Below are 17,752 nucleotides of genomic sequence, written 5' to 3' on the forward strand. Positions count from 1 at the left end.
GGGACTGTGATGGTGGGAAAGACCACATGGAACCACCAGAACCGCCTCTCCACAGGCAGAGGGTCCCTGAACCATAATACTGTGTACCTGGGGGTGGTGCGGAGGCTGGAGCCTCCCCCAGGACTTGAAGGGCTCAGGGTGGTGATGCCCACTGCACCCCCACTCCCTTGGCCTGTCAGGCCTGTGCAGAGGACAGGAGGGTCCTGGCGGGCAAAGGACAGTGGGTTACTGTGAGTTTGTGCAGTGGTGTCTCCCCCGGTGCCTGCTGTGTCAGATGTGGTCTCATTGCTGGAGGATTTCCCCTGCCCCTGTTGACCTGGCCAACGCCTTCTCCCCCAGCCATCTGCCTTCAGCTGCAAAGGCAGCAGTGCACCATCATGGCCCCACCTCTGGGGCGGACCAGGCCCATGCATCAGGCCCATGTCATAAGTGAACTCACACGGACACTGTCATCTGCCCCTTCCACATACTCCCATACTGCTGCCCTGCAGTTATGCTGGTGGGCCCGTGAGAAATAAGCAGCAGCTGCCCTAGACTTACTGGTAAGACACATCCACACCAGGGAACGGGAGATCAATCCAACTAAAGTTCAGAAGGCTTCTACTTCAGAAACATTTTTTAAAAATATTTATTTATTTATTCATTTATTTATTCATGAGAGACACAGAGAGAGTGAGAGAAAGAGAGGCAGAGACACAGGCAGAGGGAGGAGCAGGCTCCATGCAGGGAGCCTGATGTGGGACTCGATCCCAGGACTCCAGGATTACACCCTGGGCCGAAGGCAGGTGCTAAACTGCTGAGTCACCCAGGGATCCCCTACTTCAGAAACATTTTTAGAGGCCCTGGGGTGTGGGGCATGTCAAGATACGTCCTCTGAGGTGAGGGACAGATTGTTGGGTCTGGTCTCTCCCATGACCAACACAGAGGCACAATGCCCAGTGGGCTTCTCTGGACTGTGGACACAGCATGTCCCTCGTGTGGGAGTGTTACTCAATCTGAGTGACCCCTGAAGCTGCTAGGAGTGATTGGGGCCCAGAACAAGACACAGCTCTGTAGTAGGTCAGGGCATGTGACCCAGCAGAGCCCACCATGTATGCAGTGTCCATGTGGACGGAGAAGCTGTCTGGAGCTCTATGCACAGGACTTTGGGATTTGGGGGCAGGATCCAACCATCTGCCCCAGGTGACTGCTCTCCTTTGAGAAACAGCTCTAGGCTTTCGTAGAGATCGAACGCTAGGCCGCAGGCCACCAAGTCACCCTGCAAGTCTGAGCCACTGAGCTGTACTGCTGGGCACACAGCACTCTGTCATCCTGTGGAGGTGGTGTGTCCGTGGTCAGACTTGTGCAGGCCCTGGAGGCACAAGGAACTTACCTGAACAGGTGGCCCAAATGCCCAAGGCCTTCACCTCTGTTACATGGCTTCTTTGTCCCTGTCTGCCCTGTGGCCCCATGGGGAGTCCCCACCAGTCAGCTGACAGGGCAAGGGGGCTTGGGCTGGGTTTCCAGATGGAGCTGCCCAGTGCCCAGGAGCTGCCACCTGGTGTGGACAGCTGCCACGCTATGGCCCCCTCCCCGGGACGTCCCTGAAGGACATGAAGGACAATCCTCCAGGGGCAGAACTCTGGGCAGGGCACCTGCCTGGGCCCTGGGCCCTGGGCTCCAAAGGAGAAATGGCCAGACGTGAGGTTACACGCTGATTCCCGGGCTGCGGCCAGTGCTCCGGCTGGATGGTCAGGGACTTGGAAGGACCATGACCCGGAAATTGATGACAAGGGAGTTCGGGGAAGAGGTGTGTGCACAGGCAAGAACTGGGTATTTGTGCCCTGTGTGAATGCCCACCAAAGGGAGAGTCGGCAGAGGACTTCCATCATCCGGCGCACAGGATGGCCCGTCCCGTGGGTACCAGGCAGCCCCCGCCCCAGGCACCCAGCCATCGCCCACAGGGCTCAGGCACAAAGTGGCCATGGAGGCAGGGTGGGGGTCGTGTGTGGCTCAGCTCGTGGACTTTACGCACCGAGGCCAACCTAGCTGTGACCACCGCCGTGTGCCCCGTCTGCCCGCGGCAGAGACCTGCATGGAGCCCTCACCCAGAGCCCTTCCTGAGGCGACTGGCCAGCCACCTGCTAGCAGGTCACCACGCTGGAAGCTTCCGCCATCGAGGACCGGGCTCGGTTCCTACTGGAATAGACACTTATTCAGGATACAGATTTGCCGTCCCCGCACACTGCATTTCCACCAAAACACCACCGTGGACTTCCAGAATGCCTCATCCGCCGTCGGATGTCCCACGGGCAGGGCTTTGGCGCAGGAGCTTGCTGCACAGCAAACGAAGGCAGCCATGGGTCACACTCATGAACTCCCTGGTCTCACTGTGGTCCCCACCCTCCTGTAGCAGCTGCTCCAGAGGACAGTGGAGGCTGGGTTTCAGTCCTAACGAGGTGGCGGTACCCTGCAGGGCTGGGACAGGGGCTCTTGAAGGCCGTACACACTCTGAGGCAGCGTCTGACATTCTGTGCCGCATCCCCCCAAGTCAGGATTCGGGGGCCCAGGAATCAGGGGCTGGAAATGGCAAGAGCACCTCTGGCTATTACCCCTGCTGCCCTACTAGCAAAGCGTTTGCCTCCCATCCCACGACTTTTTTTTTTTTTTTTTAAGATTTTATCTATTTATGAGAGAGAGAGAGAGAGAGAGAGAGAGAGAGAGGCAGAGACACAGGGAGAGGAAGAAGCAGGCTCCCTGTGGGGATCCCAATGCAGGACTTGAACCTAGGGCCCCAGGATCATGTCCTGAGCCAAAGGCAGATGCTCAACCACTGAGCCACCCAGGTGTCCCTCTTCCCCATGACCTTATGGTCTGCTGCCCTGAGGTCTCAGGTACAGAGGGAGGGATGCTTCTATCAGAAGACACAGCAGTGACTCCCCTGAACTGGAAGTTCAGCCTGCCACCCAGCCACTCTGGGCCCTTCACACCCCTCAATCTGCAGGCAGAGGAAGGAGGTACAGTGTTGGTGGGAGGACTGGTCCTGACTGCCCAGGGGATGTGGGACTGCTGGTACACAGTGGGTAAGGGAGGAAGAGTGTCTGGAATGCAGCGGATCTGTAGGGTGTCTTGCCGTTGTACCACCCTGGGTTGATGGGCTCAGGCTGAATCACAGCGCCAGCCTTCCCAGGTGCCTGGCATGCAGGTGGCAGGTGGTGGGGCATCCCAGGCTCCCCAAGGAGGTGAGCTAGTGTGCAACATAGACCTCCTTACACCTTATACTGCTGCATCTCTGGAGAACCCTGACTTCAGGTCATCTGTGGACCTGATGGACCGTGGTGCATCTGTGGACCTGAAGCTTGAGCATCTGGATGAACTTTGTTTCCCACGGGTCCTGCTTCCTCTGCAGCTGGATTCCAGAAGGCACCAGGCTCCTTAGTGACTTGAACACACGGATGTGACCCACGAGAGGGCGATATCCGGATCTGTGTACTTGGAGAAGGTGCCAGCCTGGCCTAGCTGAGTTCCCAGCCTCCCTGCTCATGACCTGAGCCAGAGAACATAACTAGGAAGCCAGCGCCTCTGGAGAGGCAGAGACGGGGGTGGGCAGTGGCCTCAGGCTCCGTGTGGAGCGCGAGTGGGGAGCCCAGACCAAACCAGCCAGCGGTCGTCCTGCTCACCCTGCCCGGGCCATGGAGTCCCCTGCCCCTGTGCCTCTACTGTGCTGACCCTCCAAGAGCCAGTCCAGTCTCATGACAGGGAAGACCCCAGAGGGTCCAGACACAACCCCATAGCTCCAATGATGGGGACTCAGAGCCTCTCTGAAGGGTCTCCCCAGGGGACCCCAGACTTTTGGAGCTCTGCATCCCAGTCCCATGGAGCCCGAGGCGATCTGAGACTCATCCAGGACCTCCAGAGCAGGGGCTGCCATGCTCTCCCTGTGCATAGGGACCTGGGCTACTGTGACCCCTCAGGGTCAGTGGCAGAGCTGGCCCTGTACGCTGAGAGATCTTCTTTCCCTGGGCTGTGTCTTGCTCTCACCATCAGCCAGCTCCTGATCCTCTTGGCTGGATGTGAACACCCCTCGGCCGAGCAGCACCATGAGCCAGATGAGCGTGGTGTCCTGGGAACACGGCATATTTCCCTCTGGACCTAGAACCCCAGGCATCCTGAGTGACAGGCTGTGTGAAGCACAGGCTGCAGAGGGGGCAGGAGGCCAGCGGCGGGGTGGGGGCAACGTGCAAAGGAGCTTGGATTCATCCCGAGGGCCAAGGCATGACCCAACTCACCCTAGTGAAGCCACTCCTGCTCTGAGGCCATGGACAGACCGGGGGCAAAGCCAGAACCCAGGAGACCAGGGGTGGAGATGAAGGCAGCATTGGAGGGCAGAGGGGGATGTGGCTGGAGACGTGGCGAGGCTGGTGGACAGCAGAGGGTGAAGGAGAAAGTGATGGCTCATACATGCAGGGAGGGGACCGGAGGAGCGATGGGTTCGGGAAAGATAGCTCAGCCAGTGAGGAGTTGATTTTAAGGAGCTTGTGGGATGACCATGGAGTGGCTCAGGTGTCGGTACCCACCTCTGCCCTAGGCCTCAGGGATGGAGACTCAGGAGCGGTGCCAGGGTGAGGGCAGAGCCCTGACAAGGCACATGATTCTGTTTTTCAATTTCTCTAACAGCTTTATTGTGAAAAAATCCTCATACCACACAGCTCATCCACTTAGTGTGGATTTGGGGTGCCTGGGTGGTGCAGGTGGTTAAACATCCAACTCTGAGTTTCTGCTCAGGTCGTGATCTCAGGGTCTTGAGATCAAGCTCCTGTGGTAGGCTCTGTCTGCTTGGGACCCTCCCCCCATCTAAAAATAAATAAATAAATAAATAAATAAATAAATAAATAAATAAATAAATAAAATATTTTAAAATAAATAAATAAGGGGCAGCCCAGATGGCTCAGCAGTTTAGCACCTCCTTCAGCCCAGGGCATGATCCTGGAGACCTGGGATCGAGTCCCACATCAGGCTCCCCGCATGGAGCCTGCTTCTCCCTCTGCCTGTGTCTCTGCCTCTCTCTCTCTGTGTCTCTGATGAATAAATAAATAAAATCTTTAAAAATAAATAAATAGATAAATAAAGTGTACAATGCAGTAGGTTTTTTAGCACATTCTCAGAATTGTGCAACCGTCACTACAATTTTAAAACATTTGCACCATCTCACACAGAAACTCCACACCCTTTAGGGTTGTGCTCTGGCAACTGGAGACCAGCTTTGTGAAGTGCAGGAGGACAGTCACGGGGAGAGCCAGACGCAGCCACCTAGCCACCCAGCTGTCCCCAAAGCTGACCCCCAGGTTGGATGCAGTAGCCAGCAGGCCAAAACAGCAGAGGCACTGCCACAGAATCTGGAGATATGCCAAACCACTGGTCCAGCCACTAGAACTTGGGTAGTCTGTTGTGTGGAAACAGGGACCTGGGGGGTCTCTGGGCCCCAGAGGCTGAGCACAAGTCCAGGCAAGGGCTGCCAAGAGCCTGTTTGGAGGATTCTGCGGTTTCCCCTGTTAGCTTTGACATGGCATCCATCTCTGGGTGGAGGTTGCCAACTGACCACCAGGGAAGGGCAGGGGGGCTCTGATCAGAGCCAAGGCTCCTCTCCTAGACCTAGAAAAAGGTTGAGCCGCTCTGAGACAGAGTCAGGACCCTGATCTCTACCTGGATGGCTCCACTGGCCAGAGGCGTGACTGTGTGGACATAACCTATGTCCTGAGATAGCTTCCTCCTGAGACCATGGGGCCCCACCCCCACCTGGCTGCAGGCAGGTGCTAGCCCCAGGTCACACCCTAAAGCAGGACGGCCAAGCAGATTTGCCAGGAAGATTCTGCAGAGTAACTGAAGCCAGTGGACACCAGGAGGCCTGGGGGGTGGGGAGCTTCCTGGGGAGGAACCCAGGACCAGCCAGAATGGGATGTGGCTTCAAGCAGAACTCCTTCCCTAGCAGACCTGGCCCAGGAGGATCTGGTCACTTTTGGCAAAACCCAGGGGGACCATGGGCTCCTGAGGGCCCAGCAACTTGGCAGGCACTCGCCCACTGCGGGGAGGAACGAACTGCCACGGAGGGTGCATTCTGCACACTCCTGCAGTCCCTGCCCCCTCACACCCCTAGCTTCTCCCCATCTGTCACGAAGAAACTCTTTTGTCCCTCCTCCCGGGGGAGACCAGGCCTTGCTCTGGCGGAGGCAGCTTTCCTGAAACTTTCCCCCATGGGCCCCATCTCAGCGGGTCAGTGGGAGACGGCGGTCCCAACCAGGGTGGCCGGCGTAGGCCAAAGCGGTGGCACCAAGGAAAAGGAGCCAGGGCCACCGGAGCGGGTGGGGACCAAAGGTGAGAGAGCCGGAGCGCATGGGAGCCAGGGAAGGCGGAACGTGCGGGAAGGCTGGGGAATTTAGGGAATTAATCTGCTGCGGGGCAGGAGCCAGGGCTACAGCGGCCGGTGCAAACCTCCAGGCCGTCGGCTTCCAGGCTCCCCAAGGCGCCTGGAAACCACAGACAGAGGGTGTGCGTGCAGAGACAGGCGCCCCAGGAGCCTGAACTCCCCACCCCAGCGCGCCACTCCTCAATGCCGCCCTGCCCTGAGGGCCGCATCGCCCTCTCCCATCCCCGGCAGAGGAATACGCAGGTGGGCGGCCGGGCGCGAAGCAGGTGTGCGTGCAGGGAGCGCGCCCACCCGGGTGGCGCCGGAGCCGCGGGTCAGCACCCAGCTTTGTCAGCGGAGCCCTGGGAGCCACGCGCCGGGCGTACGCGCTTCCTCCTGGGGGCCGGGCGTGAGGCCGCGCCCTCCCCAATTGGCCGGGCGGACCGCCCGCGATTGGCTGAGACCCCGGCCCCCGCCCCCTGGAACGCGGAGGGGGGGCGCGGGGACGGAAGGCGCGGCGCGTGCTGCCCCCGGGGGTCTCGCGCGCCGCCCGGCTGGCTGGGCCCTCGCCGGGCCACGCCCTCCTTCCCACGGCGCGCGCAGCGCGTGCGGATGATCAGCGACTCCTGGGATAGCGGGCTGCGCACGGGGTGGGGCGGGGGCACCGGGCAGCTGCCCTTGGGACCTGTGGACTCGGCCCTGGCGGCGGAGACCTGCTGGCAGCGCCCGGAGGACGCGCGGGGGGAGCGCGCCCGGGACCTGCACACTGCGTCTTGGGGGGCGCACGAAGCACCTGTTGGGAGCTGGGGGCCCACCGGGGACCTGCGGACTCCGCCCGAGGGGATGGGGTGGGGGACGCGCTCACGCCTCGGCATTTGCAGGTTGTGTGCGCAAGGGGGAGGGCGAAGCGTGGCGGGAGGGCGAGGCGAGGGAAGGAGGGCGTGAGAAAAGAGGCGGCGGCGGCGCGGAGGAGGGTTATCTATACATTTAAAACCAAGCCGCCTGCGCCGCGCTGGGAAGACCTGGGGAGCGTCCGGCCGCACGCGCGGGACACGAGCGCCCCACGCTCCCAGGTGCGCACGGCCTGCCAACGCTTGGCCTCCTGCGCCTCGCTGCCTCTGGGCCCCAGACGGCTCCAGACGCGCACCCTGAGGAGTCGCTCTGCGGCACGGTGCCAGGGGCTCCCCTGGGGTTCCGTCGTCCTCCCACCGAGTCCCGTTCCTCTGTCCACCCCTCCTGCTGCTCGCGGGGGCTCGGAGGAGTCGCGAGGCGAGTGGATGCGGGAGCGATGGACAGCGGCGCGCTGCCCCGGCCCGCGCCCCACGCGCCTGGCGTCTCGGGCTGCTGCGCCGCACGGCGGAGACCCACGTCCCCAGAGCTGCTGCGCTGCAGCCGGCGGCGACGGCCGGGCGCGCCGGAGACTGGGGGTGGCGCGGCGGCTGTGGCGCGGCGCAACGAGCGCGAGCGCAACCGCGTGAAGCTGGTGAACTTGGGGTTCCAGGCGCTGCGGCAGCACGTGCCGCACGGCGGCGCCAGCAAGAAGCTGAGTAAGGTGGAGACGCTGCGCTCGGCGGTGGAGTACATCCGCGCGCTGCAACGCCTGCTGGCAGAGCACGATGCGGTGCGCGCCGCGCTGGCCGAGGGGCTCCTGGCGCCAGCCGCGCGCACCCCCGCGCCCTGCGGGCCTCCCGGGACCCCCGCCGCCGCCGCCGCCGCCGCCGCCTCGCCTTCTTGTGCCTCGTCGTCCCCGGGCCGCGGGGGCAGCTCGGAGCCCGGCTCACCGCGCTCCGCCTACTCGTCGGACGACAGCGGCTGCGAGGGCGCGCTGAGCCCGGTGGAGCGCGAGTTGCTCGACTTCTCCAGCTGGTTAGGGGGCTACTGAGCGCCCCGCCCCCGAGGTAACCTCCGGCGGCGGGGGGCGGGGGGTCGGAGCGGGCAGCCGGGCGGGGTGCAGTGGACAGCTTCTCGGCTCGCGCCCCGAGAGCAGCCAAGCGCCACGCCAGGCCCGGGTGACGGCTTCAATTTCGCTCACTCTTCATTTTCCCCAAACTTTTTCAAGCCTGTGCAAGACCGGCGTTTGTTTGTCTGGGATTGCAAAACTTCCTCTCGCTGCTGCGCCGAAGGGGGAGCGGGGAGGGGGAGCCCTCGGGCGGGTGAGGCCCCGAGTGCACGCGGATCCCGGGGCAGAGCTGGGCGCTGGGAGGCGGGGTGACTTTGCATTGCAAATCGCGCGCCGGGGCCCGGTGGCAGGAATGAGTCGGCGGGTGCGGAGCCCTGACTCACCGCCGCTCCGAGCGCCCGCCCCGCCCCGCCCCCGCCCCGGCCGGGGCCGCAGACCGAATCCGCGGCACCCACGGACGCTGGCGCTCCAAAACCAACCAAGCAAACGAAACTGCAGACTTCGCTCGTGGGCGGTGGGGCCGGGCCGGATCCCGCAATGCTGCGCGGCCCGCTGCCCCTCCCCTCCCGGCAGCCGCAGCCGTGGACCCGCAGCGGGCGGAAGCGCTCAGGCCCTGGGAGCGAGGTGGGTGGTCCGCGCCTCGGCCCCTCGGCCCCGCGGGCGAAGCCACCGCCACCCACCGAGTCAGCCGGGACCCCGCCAACGGTCCCGTGCCGTCCAGCCTGACCGGGTGCCAGCGTGGAGCCGGTCCTGGCCTGACCTCCGGCGGCTGGCAGCTTCCTCAGACCGCGACCGTCCTGCCCCCGGAGGGTCTCCACTGCCATGGGGCTGTACGCCAACACGGACCGGTGTGAACGGGAGAGGATCTTATAAGGACACAGAACATCTGTTTTGTGCATTTATTAGTTTGAACTGCCCAGGAACACCGGCCATGTGAAGACTTCTGTTTGTACATAAAGCCCCCAGACTTTGACCACAATAAAGATTGTCTACTCCCGCCCCACCCCACTACTGGAACTTTCCAACCTGGCTAAGGGCTGGACCCCTACTGCCCCCAGGACCAGTGTCCCTGGTAGGCGTCCCCTTGAAGCAGCCAGATGGATGCTGGGCAGTGCCCCCGAACGAGGACCCACCTTTTTGGAGAACCTGTTTTAGGGGAGGTGAACTTCACAAATAAAGCAGTGCTGTGTATCTGGTGTTGGGGATGCCCTCTCCCTGGACTCCCCCCCTCCTCTGTCGGGTGGGACCAGAGGTGTGAGATCTGGGAGTCCAGCCTGGTCACCTCTACACCAAAGCCATTCATAGGCACCACTTAGGTCAGGGAGCTTCCAGCAGGTGGCAGGAAATTGCTGGGTGGTCTAGGCCAGGCTACATCACAGCTAGGAAGCTGAGGTCTGGGGTGGGGGTGGGGGGCTGCTGTCTGGCATGAACATGAGGGTCTGGGGACCAGGGAGGTCTGACCTGTGAGCACCAGTCCACTGGATCTCAGGGCTGGGGGCTTGGGGTCCAGGCTGCCTTGTTCAGAGCCCAACTACTCATCACCAGCTGGATGACCTGAACACAAATGGGAGTGACAGCAGAACTGCCCTACGAGGTCATGGAAGGATTTGAGAGGTGTCCTCTGGTCTGGCACCCTAGGCTAGGCTCCAGGCCCCTGTGCCTGAGGCCTTCGCTCACCCCTGTTTATGTGGGAGCTGCCCTTGAGAGAAACAAGGAACCCACCCCCTACCCAGGCTCCCCCAGCCCAGGGAGCCTTCGGAGATTACTCAGCCCTACCTTTGACCTGGGCCTCGACCGCTTTGAAGTCTGGCTGGGCCTAAGCTCTCTTTTATTGCAGGGGTGGGGCGGGGCTGGTGGGGATCCCCCAGGCTGCTTCAGGGTGCTGAAGGCACCCCTTCCTTTGCTAGGGAGTGGTCAGGTCAGAGCCGTTGGAACCCTGGGAGGTGGAGCTGCCAGTGTTGGCAGAGAGCAGGTGGCTCCGGGTAACCACGGTGACAGGGTCACTGGGTCTGATGAGGCTCAGGCTGGACCAGGGTCTGCGGAGCAGCTATGGTTCGAGGCTGCAGGGCTGAGTGACCAGGCCTCATCCCAGGGACAGAAGGGGGCACCCTTCTCCTAGGGACCTACTGCCTGGTCAGTGACCTCGCTCAGTCACAGGTCCAGCAGACACCAGGGAGACACCAGGGAGACACCTGGACATGGTGGTGGGCAGGGACGGACCATCACACATGGGTTTGGGGAGGAAAGCCTGGGAGAATGTGCCCACAGGAAAGCCCCCCCACCCATGCCTAACCATAGGCCTGGGTGAGTGTGCCGTTAGGAAACTCTGCAAACCACATGTGTTACCACTTTTGTTTTGCTGTTATTCTGGAAAATTCTAGACATATGCAAACATTCTAAAACCTTTATTGTTGTTAGCAGGAACTGTCAGGAGCTTCTGTCAGTGGACACAAGCAGTGTGGGGGAGTGTGTCATCAGGCTGGCCAGTGGTGGACACGCGGGGCCCTGGAGGAGGCTCTGAGAAGCCCCATCATCAGTGTCTACAAGGAGCGCAGGCCGCTTCCACCCCGTGCACCCCACCACTCCCGCCCCCACCTTCTTTGAAGCAAACCCCAACATACCATTTCGGCTGGAAATTCTTCATGTGTGTCTCTAAGGGAACCCCCCTCCCCCAACCGTGGATAGTCCCTTCACCTCACCACATGGCCTCGGGCCCCTGAGAGGTCTCCTGTGGTGGGGTCACCCATGGAACCCGCTGAGTGGCCCTGTGAGCCTGTGACCATTGCCCATGGAGGGCACAGGGCCGTCGCTCTGCGCTGTTTGCCACCGCATCCTGGGTGTCACCAATGGCACCCTTCTGGGTGTTGCTTGTCTAGTGTCTGTGTCTGTATTTCCTGTACATTGGGGGTGGGGGTAGTCAGAAGTAGACAGACGGCTAGGTGCCAGTTAGGTTTCTGGTTCATGCACGTGCTTCAGAGGAGGTGCTGCGTCCCTGACACTGCGTCCCGTTGGCAGATGCAGCTGTGGTGAAGGGACCTGGTCAGTAACTGTCGAGGCAGGGTCTGCAGTGGGTGCTCAGCCAGGATGTCAGGTGTGTCACCTGGGCACACTGGGCTGCCGCGCACCCTGGTTAGGAAGTGTCCTCTTCTATCCTTCCCTGGATGCCAAGCACTGCCCTACTCTACGGGGCTGGAGCCGGCAGCTCGGAACAGCTGAGCCCCTGGCATCACAGAGCTTGGAAACCACAAGAATCATATTCAAACCTGGGACGGCTTCACTTCTAAGTCCTTGCAATAGCTGGACCTGGTCTGCTGGGGGCTGCAGGGCTCTGCCAGGGGCCCCCTGCCCAGGCCTTGTGCCACACTGGAGGTTGGGGCTGATTCCTGACAGAAGGTGATCGGGGGACCCCAGTCCATAAGATGAGGGTGGAAATGGTGCTTTTGGACTTGGGGGTAAAGCTGGGGACCTTCAGTGCTGTGACCGCACAAAGTCAGACCCAGCAGACTCGGGACAGCTGGGCAGGGCGCGAGGGGTGGGGCAGGGCGCGAGGGGTGGGGCAGTGCGGATGCCCAGGGCCCAGGGAGCGCTCCGGAGGCACTTGGCCACTTGGGGTCAGGACGTTGTTGCTGTTTCTAAGAGCTGGTGCCCTGAGGAGCCCTGCCTTGCTGTCCTGGGGAGGGGTGGGGTGGGGAGGCGTCCTTGTGGCCAGAAAACACCTGATGGCTTTGTCCTGAACATGTGAGAAAACAGATGTACCCCCTAGGCTGTCCGCGGTGGGGCTCTGCAGACACAGGCCTGTCCCGAAGGCGGCAGGGTCCAGCACTGAGGTCCGTGTGTCCAGGCTTTGGCTTATCTGGCCCACCCAGGTCCCGCTCCCATTCATCCCTAAAACTTTATCGGGATGTACGAGGAGCTGGGGATTGACTACGTGCCAAGGGGACACCCTTCATGGACCCTTGGGGGATGCGGGATCTAATCCACAAGCAGCATGGATCAGTCAGTTGTAGGGCTGGCTAGTGTGGACACGCTGGACTCCTGAGGGAAGGTGCGTGCCCGGAGTCTTTGGGGACTCTGTTCTGGGGCATGGGACTCACACGTGCAAGCACCTCCCTGCTCACATTTGTTCCTCTGTCCCATTGACCTTCACCAGCAAACACATGTTCAAAGGTAAAAGTATTGAGACTTTCAAGCCAGCAAGCACTGAACCGCATGGGCTCCTCCTTGGCACCGGGCCCGTCTGTCTGCAGATCTCCAATACCTGAAGCCAGTCCTGGCTCTGCCCCTCAGCGCTGGGGGCAGGGGGCCCTTGTGGAGAGCCAGCCAATGTCTGGTTCTTACTACATGACAGAGATCCCCCCAATAGCAGCAAGATGCCCCCTCAACCTGTAAGGGAGGGCAGGCAGCTCCGCCAGGAGCCAGGCCCTGGGGTGCTCACCTTCCCTCCTCTGTGTACAAAGGCAGGCTCGCCCGGAGTGAGCCCCTGGGTGAAGCTGGACCTGAGGACCTGCTTCTAACCCCTGGCGTGAAGGGGGCATACAGACCCCATGATATCACCCCTTGTGTGCTCACCGTAATGTGGGGGAGCCTCAAGGCCGTGGGAGGGGGCCACGCAGGTGCATGGCTTCTGGTGGGGCCATGCAGGTGCATGGCATGGGCTAGGATGGGGTCTTCCCATTTTCCTGGTCTAGTTTCCAGCAGATGCCTGGGGAGAGACCTTGGGGAGGGGGCTGGCCATGTGCGGGAGGAGGGGAACTGTGGGGCTCCTGAGGGGGTCTGGGGGAGGGAGAACAGGTGGAAGCTGGAGTCAACATCTGGGGGGATGACAGAAGGGTCCCAACCACTGCTGCAGGGTTTGGGGTGCTGGTCAGGGTCAGGAGGGGGAGGGAGAGCCTGACTGCAGGGGAAGGTAAGGACGAAGGAAGTCCCGGGGGGCTCCTGACCCTTTCCCAGCAGTGGCGGTGGGGGTAGCTCTCTGCAGGGGCTGTACGAGGGCAGTGGGCAGGGGTATGGCCACACCATCGTCTTTGCTCCCATGAAAACGAGGAGGGGCCAGGTGACAGCCGGGAGTGCCCTCTGGGTAATGATACACCCCAAGAATCGACCGTCCAGGACATGAGGAACTTGCTGTTTCCACATGTGCCCCTCCAAAGGGCCTCGGTCCCACTTCCAGGCCCAGGGAGCCTCACTGGTAGACCTGAGGCCCATAGGTACCCAGAGGCGTGCAGGTTCAGAGTCTGCGGAGCTGGGCCTGCCCTGGCCCCCTACACCTGCCTGGAGGGGACACCATTACTGCTGTTTTCTGCTGGGAGCACTGCTGTAAAAGTCTTGTTAGCAGTCAGTGACCACAGGATTTAGGATGCCTGCCCAGCCTTCTAGACACCTGGTCCTCCAAGGTAGTGGGACCAGGGGAGGGGTAGAGGCCTGAGTGTGCTCTGGAGGGGATCCTGGGGGCCCTCAGAGCTCCTTGGCTGGGTCTAGAGGAAAGGAGGATGCAGAGAAAGCCTGTCGGGCCCCAGCCCACCTCCAGGGGTCCCCATGGGTCCTGCGTGGTTCCTGCTCTGGTCCAACCCGCCCCCAGCTGCGGGCTGTGATTAATGAGGCAAATCAATCAGGGTTGGGGGGGTTGCTGAATGCCACAGAGCGCTCTCTGCAGCCAGCAGAACTTGCCTCCAGCACGGCCCCCCACTGAGGCTGGATCCCAGTGGCCCCTACATATTGAAATAGACCTTTGTCACCAGAGCACTGACCTCCAGCCTCACAGAGGCAGGGAGGGGCCTACTGACAAGGTCACCCTGCCAGCACCCCCAGAGCAGCCCCTGCCCAAGGCCACACACCAGAGGGGGTGTGTGTGCTGCTCTGACAAGGTCAGGGGACAGCAGGGGCTCCCGGCCAGGTCCTGCCTGCCTGCCTGCCACCAGCCAAGTCCTCTCTTCAGGGCAAAGTGAGCAAGTGGGAAAACCAGGCCCCACATGGATGGGCCTCGCAAAGCCTGGGTGGCAGGACCCCTGGGCCCTGACAGCAGGGGAGTCGGTGCCTTAGCTGGGGTGCCAGGTGCCTGAGCAAACGCCACAGTCAGGGCAGGGGTGGGGGTCCTCCGAGGCCTCTCTCCCTGGCCTGTAGACCGCCGCCTCTCCCTGTGACTTCTGTGTGTGTCTGCGACCACAATGCCCTTTGTAAGGACACCAGTCATATAGGATCAGAATCCCCTTAGTGACCTTCTTGATGACCTCTGTAAGGACCCTAGCTGCAAATAAGGTCCTAGAGGTTAGGACTCCACCTTATGAATTTGGGGGACAGGACACATTCCAGCCCATCCCAGGCAGAAACAAGGGGTTTTCCAGTAACACCAGCTCCCTGGGCCTCTGCCCCTCCCCCTCTGCAGGGCTCCACCTGCACCTTCTTTTCTCCTGCGTTAGGTGTGACCTGTTCCAGACCCTCTTTGCAGAGTGTAGCTGGCTCAGCATGAGGCCACAGGCCTCTCGGGAGGGTGGGCACTGCTGAGAACAGACTGGCCTAGGTGCCCAGGTGGCCGCAGGTGAGGGGCTACTTCTGGGGCCCCAGCAAGCCTACAGGGGCTAGGACAGGCTAGGAAGGGAGGGTCCCGTGCATCCACTGCCTGTGGCATCACGTTGACAGCACCCCCTTCACCCCGGGCGGTCCTGACCACCCAGGACCCGAGGCTGTGCCACTGGGCTGATGGGAGCCAGGGTCATGGGGAGGACAGGGCGCTGTTGGCAGGACCCACTCTCTTCTCCTGCTCATCTCCCTGTCCTGGTTCTGTGTGGGGTCCACTGCCCCAACCCGCAGGACAGCCCAGGCCCTGTGTTGGTGGCCACTGCCTGGCTCCTACTGTCCTGACACTACAGAGGAGATGCTAGCTCACTCAGAGCTCCTGGTCCTTCCCCCCAACCATCCCCCTGGCATTTGCCTGTGAGCCCTGGGGTTCCCGCCCCCCCAGCAGGCCCCCAGGGGTCGGCGCTCCTTCCCATTGATAGCATGCAAATCTCTAAATGCGATCCAATTAATGCCCAAATGAGGGCCTGGGAGCTGCCTGGGCAGCACGGAGAGGCCTGGCTGCGCTTTATCTCCCGGCTCAAATATTTGTCTCTCATTTGAATACCTTTTGTGGGCAGCAGGCAGGACTGCAAAGGGGCCTGGCTGCTGGCAGACAAAGCCAGGCTCTTGCTCGCACTCACGCGAGGTCTGGGATGGGAACCATAGTGTGCTGCCCCTTTTCACCATCTCTGGATCTGATCGTCCCACCTGGCAAGGCCTTTGGGGGCCCCCAGGGCCCCTCCCTGACCATCCCTTCCAGCCTCCAGTCAGCACGGGCTTCTCACCCAGCTGGCCTTTGCTGTACATGGCCACCTGCAGGGACCTGGGGTCCTTCTGCCCCAGGCCAGAGTCCAAGTTCTATGGGAGGGGTGTGGTGGCTGGCAGGCTGGGGTCACTTCCCAGTGGGCACTGGGTTGGGGTGCACCAGGGGGCCTGGCTCTGCCAGCGGGGCGGGGTGCAGAGTGGGTGTGAGTGCGTGGCCGGATGTGTTAGCACCTGCCTCCACCTTCCCAGTGCCCACTAACTCACCTGGGCTGCGTGGTCACAGCATTAACCACCTGGGCTGATGTGTCGTGCCCATTTCACAGGCATGGAAATTGAGACCTGGACTTTGGATGAGCATCCAAGGCTGGTCAGGGAACAGAGCAGGATTTCCAGGGAGGGGACACACATGGCAGTTCTGCTCTGGGGGAGCGGGTCAGGTCCCCTTCCTCCCCACACCCCTCCCCTGACCCCTTTGTAGCAAGTGGGTCTGAGCCTTTAGGGCCAGGAGAACTGGGTAGAGTATGCAGTGGGAGCCTCGGGCTTCCCATAGCCTGGGGACCAGCTGAGCTGCCCAGGGCCGCCTGCCAGGAGTCCCGACAACCATTTCTCCATATGTATGGGGCCATGAGTCTGTGTTCCATACTGCCCTCAGCCCCTCTGCCAGGGCACCTCTGTGCCAACACAAACTCAGCGACCTAGCCAGATCCCTCTCTCCCAGGGAGCCTTCTAGGAATGCCCTTTCCTGTTCTCAGAAGGCAGGATCAGGTGGGGCCTCCTCTCAGCTGCCTTCAGGGAGACCAGGAAAGAGACTGGGCGGGAGAGGAGACCCCCACTCATCCCTGGGCCCTGCATGTGGGAGGCTGCTTAGCTTCCAGGATGCAAGGAGCATGGGGGAGCACTGGGCGCAGCAGGGACTTGGGAAGGCAAGGCTGGTCTTTGGTGGCCAGTGGGGGATTTCACAGACGGGCAATGGGTGTCTGGAGCCCTTGGGCTTGGAGTTATGACCCCTTTGTTTCTGCTCCCAGGATTCTGTTCCCAGACCTGCTGCCCCTTGGGGGTCTGGAGTTGGGCCATCTCATCCAGGGAACCAGGAGTGACGAGGCTGGCGGGGAGACCCATGGCTGCAGTGGAGGCTGGGTGTGAAGGCCTGTGGCGGGGGGAGGGCTGTGGGGAGGGCAGGTGGACTGGACGGATGGGCCCACACCCCACGGGAATGCAGAGGTGACCTGTCCCTCCGCTTCTCCCATCAGGGCTGGCAGAGCTGACCCAGCCCCCCCTTCCCCTGCCTCCCTGAAGAGCAGCCAGCACTTTCCTGGTGGCTCTGTGACCAAGGAGGAGGTAGGGTTGGGAGGAGGGTATGGCCTGGAAGTGGGTGCTGGGCTGGAGGGACAGGCCTTTGGGACTTGCCTTGGGGTCATAGAGCAGGACACCCTAAACTTGCAGGTTCCCCAGCCCTCCAAGGGGCTGCCTGGGGTTGGGCTGCGGGCATGGGTAGCAGTGTCATCTAATTGGGTGTGATTCACCCCAAACGCACGAACGTGGAGTGTGTGCTTACAAACTTTACCTGTGTGCACACTTGTGTGACCTCACGCCTCACCGCTAATGGATGAGCCCTCACCCTCCACCCCTGTTCTGAATCCTGGGACCGGACGTCGGGTTCACTCCTGAACGTCACATCGGCCCAAGCGCACAGCGTGGACTCTGTGTCCCGCTTCGTCCATGCTCCTTTCCGCCTCGCCGTGTGTGGGGCTGGGCCCGGGTGGAGGTCACAGCTGTGTGTGCGGGGGTCGCCGGGTACCCCTCTGGTACCAGCTGCACGACCCCTGGTGGGCCTTCTGGTCAGTCAGCTCCCGTGTCTGCTCCCATGCCTTGCATTCCTTTTGGAATGAGGCAGAGTCATTAAAATTAATAGATGCACCAATTTTAAATGAAAAAGAACAGGAAACCAGACTGTTTGCCTGAGGTCAGACAGCTAGAGGCGGGGCTAGGAGGGCTGCACCCACCAGTCTGAACCCCCTGCTGGGCCCCTGGGAACTGAGGACCCTTCCTCTTCCATCAGCCCACCCTCTGGTCCTCAGTCCTGGCTGTGGGAACCTGCAGGGAAGTGGGTAAATGAGGGTTGCCAGGAGTCTCCCTCTCACATACTCGGA

General features: G+C 61.5%; 1 protein-coding gene across 1 annotated transcript; it reads left to right on the plus strand.

The window, feature by feature from the left end:
- Positions 1-7,419: 7,419 nt before the first annotated feature.
- Positions 7,420-9,473, plus strand: ASCL2 (achaete-scute family bHLH transcription factor 2). Its single transcript, XM_026003892.2, has one exon. It carries the CDS (start codon positions 7,671-7,673, stop codon positions 8,262-8,264), a length of 594 nt encoding a protein of 197 aa, XP_025859677.1. The 5' UTR covers positions 7,420-7,670; the 3' UTR covers positions 8,265-9,473.
- Positions 9,474-17,752: the final 8,279 nt, after the last annotated feature.

Source organism: Vulpes vulpes, chromosome 5, assembly GCF_048418805.1.
Source record: "Vulpes vulpes isolate BD-2025 chromosome 5, VulVul3, whole genome shotgun sequence".
Lineage (NCBI taxonomy): Eukaryota > Metazoa > Chordata > Mammalia > Carnivora > Canidae > Vulpes > Vulpes vulpes.